The 12,398-nt window shown below is 33.7% G+C and overlaps 1 protein-coding gene across 1 annotated transcript in view; it reads right to left on the bottom strand.

Annotated features, from left to right (window-relative positions):
* The window catches only part of LOC150082630 (RING finger and SPRY domain-containing protein 1-like), a 178,129-nt gene that overhangs the window by 55,386 nt on the left and 110,345 nt on the right, over positions 1–12,398 (bottom strand). Inside the window, exons 9-12 of the mRNA XM_090377556.1 lie at positions 12,274–12,378; positions 7,934–8,077; positions 5,023–5,134; positions 4,160–4,262 (exon numbers count right to left, since the gene is read on the bottom strand). Of these exons, the coding sequence (XP_090233682.1) occupies positions 4,160–4,262; positions 5,023–5,134; positions 7,934–8,077; positions 12,274–12,378 (464 nt within the window). The remainder of the gene's footprint in view (positions 1–4,159; positions 4,263–5,022; positions 5,135–7,933; positions 8,078–12,273; positions 12,379–12,398) is intronic.

Below are 12,398 nucleotides of genomic sequence, written 5' to 3'. Positions count from 1 at the left end.
AGTTGATAGGTTAAATAAATTTAAGGAAGAACTGGACAAACATTTAGAGGGAATGGTTGTGTAAAATTTTTCTTGCATCACATGCCACTACTACTACTACATGAGAGATCATAAATTCAAATCAAGGAAGGATGGTTGCAGCACTGATGTACGGAAATTTGTCTTCAGTAGGTAGTTGATTGTTGAAACAAACTTCTGTCTGGTCACAAGAACTTGTTGTTGTTGCCAAAGTGATCTTTGGTCACAACATTACAAAGCATTACTGGAGTAATGCTTTGTAAACACTTCACACTGCAGCTAGTGAAAAATGCAGCCATGCAGTTGTTGTTATTTAAGTTTTAAGATGTATCAGCAACTTAGGCCATATTGTGCAGTATATATGTCTGTAAACTTACTGTGTTCTGCAGTTGATTTGCTGTTTGCTGAATGAAAAAACCTGAGTTTCCATGAGAAAAATCCACGCTACTCTCACTTGAGGCCAACTAACTTGGCCAGGTTGTGAAAAAGGCCAATAAAATTTTCTTGCATCATTGATGGGATCAGCAGAGGCAATGGTGGTATCTGCACAGATACATTATACAATTAATATTGGATTGTGTTCAAAGGGATATGGCCAACCCTATACAGGGTGTCTCAAAAATATTGGTACAAACGTTTAGGGGAGGTAGGTAACATCTAAAGGAATATGAATAGCATAGGAACCCATAACCAGAAACGCCACCGTAAGTCAGTACACAGCGCTGTTCATTGGTTCGTGAGAAGGAAATTTCTGGTTTACTCATTCAAGCAGTAGTCGCTGCACGAAGAGCATGCATCGATATACGAACTGTGAGCTGGCAGACATGCACCTAGTGTATGGATTAGCAGAGGGCCCACACGGTGTGCGCCCCCATGCGGCACAACATCGCTTCACAATAAATGTGTGGGCAGGTATGGTTGGTGACTGCTTAGTCAGCCCATACCTGTTACCATCCCGCATGAACTCCGCTAAATATCGGACCTTTCTTGAACAAGTTCTACCAGGGTTACTTGATGATGTTCCAGCAAATTGAGATGCAACATTTGGTTTCAACATGATGGGACACCTGCCCATTATGGGAGGTGTGTTCGTGACCATTTGAACAGGTGTTTTGGGCATCAATGGATTGGCCATGGTGGACCCGTTGCCTGGCCCCCAAGCTCACCTGATTCATCGAGCCTTGATTTCTTTCTGTGGGGGGCCCTCAAATCTATCGCGTATGAATTGCCTGTGGAGACGGAAATGGATCTTGTGGCAAGCCTCATCTGCACTGCTGCTACTGTTAAAGAAACTCCAGGTGTGTTCAACCGTGTCTGCCAATCCATGCTGTGTCGGTGTCACGCATGCATTGCATCTCATGGTGGAACCTTCGAGCATCTGTTGTAACATCATGAAATGCATCCATCTCGTACTCCATTGTTAATATTATGTCAAATAAATGTTTGCCACTAATTACTGTCTTGTGTCATTTTCACTTCTTGTGCCTCTGCTACTACTTTCCTGTGACGTTTCCGGTTATGGGTTCTTATGCGATTCACGTTCCTTTAGATGTTACCTACCTCCCCTAAACGTTTGTACCAATATTTTTGAGACACCATGTATATATTTGGAATAGCATTCCCAAAGTAACTTATACACTTGGTGGTGCTGAATTAAAAATAGAAGAAATAGAAATGTATGATGATATAGGTGGATATGAAGCTCTTCATGCAGCGTAGACAGGCTGCAAGGAGATCCCATGGTGTCCTCCCAATTAGTCAATGAACATCTACTTGTAGAGATAAGGAGGTTTTAATCCCACTATATAAGACAAATGTAAACCTCCATATGAGCATGGAGACCACACCTGAAAAAGACACTGAGCTTCTTGAAAGGGTCCAAAGATGGGTAATCCACTTGGTGAGTTATGCAAATGGCTGCTCCCTTATAAGGAAAACTGAATATGTGGGCTATACAGCTTTGCAACCAACCATTTTAGAGATCCTTATAGACCTGATTGAAGTCTATAAGGATCTGAGAGGAAAAAGTAAACTGAATGAAAGCAAGATTTTCACTGATATAAAATGATTCTAGAATTAGGGACCATACATTAAAACTGCAAGGGAAGAGATTTAGGCTGGATTATAAATTTTGTTCAATCATCAAGTTTTCAATTACTGTAATGAGTGCCTCAATGGGTAGTTGAGGCTGACAGCCTGGGGAAATTCAAGGTGAGACAGATAAACTAACTATGTGTTTCTTTTATTTTATTTGCTATTATTATAATTATTATTTTGGATGGTGCAGTAAAAAAAAAAAAGTTGGGCTTCATTGCATCATAACAATAATATAGTAAAATCTCACTAATTTGGATTGTCCTTTTTTTTGTGTGCATTTTATTTATGCAAGAATGAGATTGTTCTTAAATGAGAAATCAAAGATACAATTACAAACATTTTCAGAATGGTTTCGCAATCACTTTGTAAAACAAGTAAAATCATTCAAAAGGAAATTTTAAGTGAAGGTAAAAACATTAAGCCATTAACTGTATGATAATACACCTGCACATACCTCTGCCAAAATTTTATCAAGCAATCATGGAAATACCAAGTGCCTTTTTTACAACCTACTACCACAGCCTTCTTAGAACCTAAGGATTAGGGAGTCATTGCTCTACTGTAATAGTTTGTATCAAAGAAGAATTATTTTTACACTTAAAATAAAAGAAGGACATTATGTTATGGCAATACAATAGAACTTTCATTCAAGAAAATTTCCAATTTCTTAAACACATACACACAATTCAAATGGGGAGGGACTGTCTATATCTGATTAAAATTATGGTTAGTATGCTTTTAAATATGGAGCAATTCTCCATGATGAACAGTAGAGAAAGGTGCACTTTCCCTATGGAATTTCATTTTAATAAATTCTTAATGCTTTTATTCTTTCCTATTTTAATTTCATCTTCTATCATACAAAAGCAATAAAGAGATAAGTTCAATCATATAAGGTCTTCCTATTCTTTATATCAATTTATGCTCGGAACACAAACTTATTTATAATAAATTATATATAAATGACTACTTATTTAGTAGTCATTTATGGTCATTCAATTTAAATTTATTGTTTAAAAAATTGTATTATTCCATGTGAAAGGTTTTTATTTGATTTTGTTTTGGATACTATTTTGGATATAAACATTTTCATAAAATTTTCTTTTGATTTTCATAGTATTTGTGTCCTAATACTATCTAAATTAATATATGTTGCTGGACAGTGAATAAATTTGCTTGTTTTTATAAATAACAACAAGATATTTATATATTATATATTTAATATAATATTATCTATAATTCAAACTACCTTTTCACCTATTACTGCAAATTACTGAGGTTTTACTGTATGGGTGTGGGGGAACTGTTAGTGAAGGCTACAGAATTAATCCTAAAAAACTTAATGTCAATTTGGCTTATTTCCCTATTGAATTGAATAATAGACTAAACACCTGAAACACTGTCATTTAGATATAGACAACTTAAGATTTTATTTTGAGGGGAAGGGGGTGATGTTAGCTGAATTCCTAAAAATTTCATCCAACAAAAATTAGTCCTACTTTAAGAAAATTCAGAGTGGCTTAAATTTTTCTAAAAGACCCAAATATAAAATTTCATGAAAATCCATCCAATGGGAGTTAAGTTGGAACATGCAGATGGATGAACACAGTGAAGAGACAGCAGGTATTTTATGTATTTGCAAATGTATCTAGAAAACCAATTACAATTCTCAAGTATCCAGTGGCCAAATGTCACTGGACAAGAATTTCTATATTCGATGTAGTATGACAGTTCATTGACAAAGAAATTCAGAAAGGGATCTGTAAATATGTGAACTTTATTTTTCTCTGGACTTGAATCCATTATTTTTGGAAAATTGTAAAGAAATGAGCAAACCTAAGTTTAATTTAAAAAAGAATACTATTATTTTAAGCTCAAAAACAATACAAAAAGGTCCTTATTAAATACGACTCTGCTGTGCTCTTAAATATAAAGTTTTAAAATTCTTGTCAGACAAAATTACATGTATTCTCAAGCCAAAATCAATAACTAGTGTATAAAATTTTGAAAAAATTTTCAAATTTTATATAAATTTCCTTCTTACCTAGCACTCTGGAACACTTGGACACATGGTGGTAGAGGCTGGCCATTCAGATAAAAAATTATCTGATAGTTATCCAAGTCAAGTAATGATCCCAATATGTCACCTAAATTAAGAAAAAATAAATTAGTATAATGGACAAAGTTATCCATTGAGAAGAGAGGCTTAATTGAGAGGAGAGGCCTTGAGTCTACAGTTATCTATATTTAATTCTGATGATATCTTTGTATTTCCAAAGCAGCTCAATAATTCAAACTAAAATTCAAACAAGAAATTCTTTGCTTTTTATCAATTAATTCTTACTGTCACCAGACTTTCATTGTTAGGTGTATAGATATTTTCTCATTCAGTACCCTGCAATCTATCACACTGATGTGTTAAAAATTTTGGTATTTGTCTATTATCCTTCCAACAGTAGCTATGATGTTACCACTCTAGTGGTGCAACCTTCATTGCCATTAAATATAAACATAAATAAATATATGCTGGTTAGGTTAGACTTACAAATAAGTTATACTGGCAGGAGGATAATAGACAAGTATCAAAATTCTAAATTGAATTTATGACTAAAAATTACAAAGTGTTTCTGTATTTAATATTAAGTATATGACTTAGTCATGAAAGATAGGTGCTAAATGATGAAGTGTTCATTTGTTTACATTTCATTTTTGGCAAAACACTTTTCAAACTATCCTTTACAAATCACAAGAATTTAGAAAGATATTAGGCTGTTTAATAACAGATAGATGGTTTCATTAATTTGTTTAATTTATCCTCTCCCCCTGTATATATCTCATGATCCGAAACATACAAAGATGTTAAAATGAGAAATGCAAAAGGAGAAAAAATGTATCAATAAAAAATACCTGGCTTCCAACAAGGCTGAATATGAGGATGACTTGAGGCATTATACCAAATAAGCTGACGACATCCATCGTAGGCCAATGAATATTCATCATCTCCGATGCCATAGCCTTCCTTTAAAAAAATAAAAGTATTTTCAAATTGATGTTGGCTCTTAGAATGTGATTAATGTTACACAAAGAAAGCTCTTAGAATGTGATTATAATTTTCAAAGGAAAATCAAATTTTCCTTTGAAAATTATATAGTTATGAAATGCAACCATTAAATTATTAACCACTGGCTAAAAATTTCTCTTTTAAAATTTTTTATAAATGAAACTACAAAGATGAAAATACCTTTATCAAAATTTATTATTAAAACCCAAGACTATTAATTAATTATAATTTATTTTTTTATGAGATTGGTACATGATGGTATTTATCATCACCATCATGTACCAATTAATTGTAATAGACAAGTAATAAATGTAAATATTGAGTGCATATATTAGTATTTTGGTGCATATTTTACCTGCTTTTAAGTGCATTAATCTGATGTCTACTTCTCAGTAATGGCAACCATTTTGTTTTCATATAAATGAAGTTACAAAGCTGATAGAAACTTATTTTTCAAAGATTAGTGATATTGAACTAATACAATTTTACTCAGTTTGTGATATATAAAGTTAACAGTTGTGATTTAAACACAGGTAAGTCTTCCTTTAACTGTAATTAATTGTAGAGAGCTCTTTTGTAACAATCTCAAACTATAGTACATATGATGCGGCATGAGCAATTAACGTGGGCAATCATTACATATATAATATTTTCAGGCTACATACCAAAATAGTTAAACTATATCTCAATTATTTAAATTCCAACTTCTGAATTAGGCAGCAAGCAATTTTTTTTTTTTTTTTTTAATTATATAGAGGGAACTCTATATATGAAAAAATAAAGGCCTGTAAACTTTCTCTGAACTCAGAGCATAGAATGCACTGACTTTTGGGCTGTTAAGAACATGTTCAAGTAAGCACCCACCTGGCTTTTCTGTGCTCCAAACATGAACACTGGGCATACTGACACAGTCACTAGCATTAGTTGAGGCATATGATGCAAGAAAGCAAGCAAGTAAATCAGCAAAAAAAAAAAAAATCCCCTTCTCATTTCACCCATCCAATCACTCCAAATGTTTGTCTAGTTCAGCCTTAAATTTATTTAAGCTATAAACTTCCACAACAACAGATGGAAATCTGTTTCAGCAATCAACTACCTGCTGGCTAAACTTTTGTTCCATTTACTAATCTTGTTGCCCTTCTCTGTACTCGTTCCAGCAGCTCTACATCCTTCTTAAAATGAGACCTCCAGACCTGTACGCAGCACTCTAGGTATGGCCTGACCATTGCCTTATACAAAGGGATAATCACCTCCTTGTCTCTGCTAGTAAAATTTCTATATATCATTGACAAAACTCCATGATCTGCTCTGGCAGCCTGTCTGCACTGCTCAGAGAACTTCATATCTGAGTGCATAACATGAAATGTGGATTCATCACTGAACATATGCTCGAACAGATCATTTTCTTCTTTGTGCCTTGCCAGCATTTCCACACAAATTGGTATGCTTCACTTTGTCTTCATTTGTGATTGCATGTAGCAGCAAGGTTTCAGCTACAAACATTTTCATAGCACTCTCCAAATAGTTGGTTGTGGAAAACCCAGTTTGTGACTTGTACATGTTGTTAATTTTCTTGAGTTTCTAAGGAACGTACATCTCACTTCCTCTATTGCTGCAATACTTACACCTGGTCTCTGTTTTCTTTGTATGAGTCACACAATATACCATATTCATGAAATTTCTATGCCACTGATATATGGAATTTCTGCTGGAATGATCCTTCATAAAATGAGTCAAAAATCATCTCCAAATTGTTGTTACTGACTCTGTTTTACCAAACCAAAAGACACACTGTGCTTCTTTTTTTTGTCACTAGCAGAATCTGCCATTTTTTTGATGCTACTGTAGTGCCTCTGGTGGGGAAGACATACTAATTATTTAAAAAAATAAAAAAAACCTTGACTATTGTGGCTATCTTTCAGTACCACTATATATCCATTCATTTTATCTCATTGTACTATTGGCATACAAAGTTATAAAGCTACTTTAATTTAATCTTATTAGATGATAATTTATCTTATTTTTTTGAACATTTTACTATTATAACTGTTTTCATATCATAACTATAATTAGACATCCTTATATTTTATTCATGGTGCTTTTCAAAGTAATTTTCTGCCAGAATTTCCTCCATTAAAAATTCAAGAAGTTCCTACTGAATAGGGTGCAAATATGTTAAAATGCTAACAACATCTTGTATATGATTTCATGTGACTACCAACAGGTTAAAAAGACTGTACACACAGATAGACTTGACAATTGATAGGTTTACAAAAAAAAAAAAAAAAGTCACAGGAGTCAATCCAGTTGCATTGAGTTTTTGGAATAAAGACAAGAAATATTTTAAAATTGCACAATGTTTAATGCTATTCTTTATTTTGACCCCATATAAAATACAATTTAAACACCATTATTTTTTTTAATATATATTTTTTTAATGACCATACGTCTCCAACTCTAATCACCAATGCAAATTAATATTAAAGAACACATTTAATTTTTAATTTACATTTTTTTTGTTGCATTCCTATGAAAAAAAAAAAAACACTTTTCACAGCTTCTAAAAAGCGACCTGTTTCAGCTAATTTGTAGTCAGTGAGTTATTGGTAGTATATTTCAAACAAAATTAGTTGCGCATGAAGAGGAAAATTTCATTTTGACTGATTATAATATAGAACATCTGTGTCAGCCAGTAATGCATTCCCTAAACCAAAATTTTATATATTAAAAGTTAAAAAAAAAAAAAAACCCACTTACATGATTTAAAAATTTGCTATCTTTTGTAGCCCATCCTATCTGCATAACCCCTGAGGTAATGATAGTTACTTCATAATACCATACACCTGAATCAACCTGAAAAGTACACCTAACACTTTCAAATGAAGACGCATCGCATCGAGCCTGCAAAAAAAAAAAAAAAAAAAAAAGTGTTACACAATTTCTAGAGTTACATTACCAACATTTGTAGCATTTCCTTGTTGTGCATTGAATATCTAAATGGATTACTCTTCATGCAATTGGTTTTTGAAAGTTTAATCTTTGATCTGATTATTAGGAGCAACCCTTCCAATATTAAGGATCAGCAGATAAAAGACCCATTAGGATGCAGTGATCATAGTGTATTGATGTAGAATTTACTTAAAGATGTAACTACTGTCAAGGGCAAAGGGAATGGCTTTTGCTTTCAAGAAGGTGACTACAGTAGTCTCAGACAGAGAGAGTTTTTAAATTCCAGTGTGACCAACTGATAAAGTTACCAACAGCAAATTCTAAATGGAAAGCATTCAGAGAAAATTGTAGAAGCTACTAAGATATTTATAACTACTAAGAGATATCAAGGCTTGGACCTAAATGGATGTCAGGTGTACTGACAACACTTGTGGCACAGAAGAGTGCATGGAATGTATAAAAATTTTATCAGGTGATACAGAAGCCTACAGTAGATATATGCTGGTTTGCAATCAAGTCACAAAGGAAGTAAGGCAAGCTAAGGCAGATTACAAGAAGTCTCTGGCAAAGATAAGTAAAGACTTCTATTTATGTAAAAAGTAGAAGGAAGGGGATGAATCAGATTGGTCCACTAGATATGAATGGTTTAACTGTCAATGATCTTGCTCAGGATGCTGAAAAACTTACTACGTACAGTCGATTCCGGTTATTTGGGACACATCAGGACTAGTGCATTTTGGCCCGATTAAGCGGCTGCCCCGATTATCCGAAGTTTCACGTAAATAGTTAAAAATACAATTTATCCCCCCCTTTACAATTAGGTCACTGTACAATCAAATCACGTTACGACGAACTCAAAATAGTAAAGTACCGTTCACTATACGATGTGCAGTAAGCGCGGGTCATTATGATCACGTTTGTGAATTGAATTTTAATTCTATTAAACAGCGATTCTAATTAGCAAAAATAGGAGGAATATTATCCACAGGCTATAAAAGTAAAGATATATTAAGTACAAATTTACCCTTTATTACCTTACCAATTAAAAAAATAAATTATACGTGAAATTCAGAAGAATATACGTGATAATCGGAAGAATTAATACGCATTGTAATATGTACATACTAACTAAACTAGTTATTTCTGTTCGCTGACATTTGTTAGTGGGGGCTGAAATTTAAAACAGTAAAAAGATAAGCAATCAATAACAAAGAACAGGGCACACACAAATTGCAAGTAACACAACACGCGCAAGTGAGAACGGAGTAACAAATTAGGAAGCTTTAAAAATAGGAATGAAGAGAAGATTCTGAAAATTATTTTTTTTATATGATTGAAGATTCCATGGAAGTGTAAACACATTTTACCATAATAACCCACAGAATTCCAGCTGCTGGTATTATCGCAAATTCAATAAGATCGAGTTTACTGTCCGTTTATGATAGATTGCACTAACAGAAAAGCCCAATAAACAGGTGACTGCTAATTGTTTTTATTGTTTTATGGTTGTGACCTCCAGAAATCCGACCGAACTACGTGGTACGGTCGGAGACAATCTTAGGGTAATCTCCAGTGCTGAGGTCTCCTGCCCCGATTAAACGGCATTTTGTCCCAATTAAGCGAAGTAAACCCTGGCTATTTTCTCGATTGGTTTTTGTTTTTTAAGATTTGCCCCAAATAATCGGCTGCCCCGATTAACCGGTGGCCCAAATAACCGGAATCCACTGTATTTTGCAGCTACATTCTCACAAGAGAAATTTTTTAGGGATGGGAATGCCAGAAGTGTATCAAATTTTAACAGGGAGCTATACGATTTTGTGATAACTAAGAGGAAAGTGGAAGAGAAAAAGTGTTGAAAGTAAATGTAAAAGACACCGGGAGGGGAGGTCTATCCAATTATATTAAGGGAGGCCGTAAAAGATGTAAGCAGACCTTGAGCCATGATTATGGGAGCACCCTTAGATTGGGAGGGGGGAGGTCCCTATAGATTGGAGTTGTGTAAATGTATCCCCAATTCCGGTTTCCATAACAGAGTGGTCAGAAGCGGGAGTGCAGTAGCACACGCTCTTTGAGTAGACTGGAGTTCAAGCCTCTGACTGCTAAACACGGTTGATCTGCCAACCCGCACTGGACCAGCGTGGCAGATTATGGTCCATTTTTCTCAACATGAATCGTTGAGGAGGCTTCCATCCTGCAGTGGATTGATAATGGCTGCAGTTTTCCCTTTATCCCCAATTCATGGGGGGGGAATCAAAGGGGTAACATGAGTAATTACAGACATGTTAGCTTGATTTCTGTTCCAGGGAACATAATGGAGTCACTGGTTAAAGAAATAATGCAGGAATGCAGTTATACCACCTAGACAGGAATGCATTTATATTGCAGTCACAGCACGGATTTGTCAAGGGATGGTCTTGTCTGACCAATCTGATTGGATACTATAATGCAGTAACAAAGGAACTGGATGCAAAAAACAATTCTGATATTATATATTTAGATTTCAGAAATGGTTTTGATAATGTTGTACATAAAAGACTGCTAAACAAATGGGAGAATTGTGACATTAAGGGCAAATTACTATGGATAAATGGATAGATGAGAGGGAGAAGCAAGAGAGTGGTTAACAATAGGCACTGCTCTTCTTGGACTAATGTTATTAGTGGAGTCCCCCAGGATTCAAGTACTGGGCCCATTGTTGTTTTCAATATTTATTAATAATACTGGCATATCAGTCTTATGACTAAGTTTGCTGATGATACAAAGGGTGATAGGGTAGTTAATGACAGTAACAATGATATTCTACTGAAACAAAATCTATAAATATAAGGCAGATGGGCTGAGAAGTGGCAACTGAAATTTAACATTGACAAATGCAATATCAGTGGTTAATTTTTAATCCATAATATACTTCTGAGAATAAGCTTTTACTTATATCAAAAGTTTGATAAATGCCTGAAAAATTCTTTTGACTTCAAAAAAAATTTTTTGTCAAAAGAATTTAAAAAAAAAAAAAAAAAAAAAATGGGAGAATAAACATCACATAAATTGCATCCATAGTTAAACCTCATCAGGTATGCCACGAAATCACAGGAGTGCACAACTCATTTACCCACCACATTATGTAATGTAATGCCAAAATGTTTATAATACTCTTATTGAGATTCACCACCATGCAAAACTGGGAAGTAAAAACAATTATTCAATTATATCATTTCATAATTAATAATAAAAATACTGCATATTTTCATTTTGTAACACATTTATCACACACCCAAAATTTTATCCTGTACTGAACTGAAATTAGGCTGAATTTTATTATTCTTCTATAAACATCCTGATATTTTTAGCTCAGGCGAAGCAAACTTTTCCCTTTCAAAATATGGCTCTGAAAATTCTGCACATCTTGACCCTAGTTAAATGCAAATATTTATTGTTGGCATGATTTATAGGAAACACCACAGGTATTGCACTTCCTTTTTTTTTTTTTAGGCAAACAAACAAAAAATGGCACTATACTATAGGATTGCTTGCCAACTGATGAGAAGCCAATATGCTTCAAAACAGCTGTCCTGACATTGCCTCACACTTTAAATGTATAGTGGATTCACCTTTTCTGGAAATGATACAGCATTAAAAAGATTATCATCTTAGGCAGAAATGCAAATAACAGTATTTGTCTCTAAGTTGAACATAAACCCAAGAAATAAGCTCTTGGTCTTCAGTGAAAGAGGGTGTCTCTGTGATCGGAATCAAATGTAGGTAATGTACATGAATTTTTATTTGAGAAGCAATGGTTTTTGACATGTTACTTTCAACAAGTGTGAGTATATGAAGGTGTGTGCATTTTTCATATTTATAAACAGAATTATATTAACTTCAAAACAGATTATATTAATTTAGACTATATACAACAAAAGAAGAGCAATCTGTTATCGTGGATATCCTACACAGTTCAATTAGTTAAATATGAGGTAAATGGTTTAAAATGAGTAAAACAGTAAAATTTATACAAGTATAAATAAAAACCAAAACTGTTATTGTTACACCTCAAGTTTTTATGAAGTAACTTTGTAAATTTCAAATATAACTAGTAGATAATTACTAACAATTTAAAATATTATAAATCTATAAAAAAAGTTAAAACTTACTGTTAAACCATCTGCTGATATCTTGAGGTATTCACTAACATCATTACTATTGAGCATTGCATTTAGATTTGTGCGATCTACATGTTCAAATGTAAATGGCCTTCCCTAAAAAATACAAGTGCCTA

The sequence above is a fragment of the Mastigoproctus giganteus genome, chromosome 7 (assembly GCF_048544385.1).
Source record: "Mastigoproctus giganteus isolate SK-2022 chromosome 7, ASM4854438v1, whole genome shotgun sequence".
Taxonomy (NCBI): domain Eukaryota; kingdom Metazoa; phylum Arthropoda; class Arachnida; order Uropygi; family Thelyphonidae; genus Mastigoproctus; species Mastigoproctus giganteus.
Note: the sequence above shows the minus strand (reverse complement) of the source record. Positions and strands in the feature narration are given on the sequence as shown.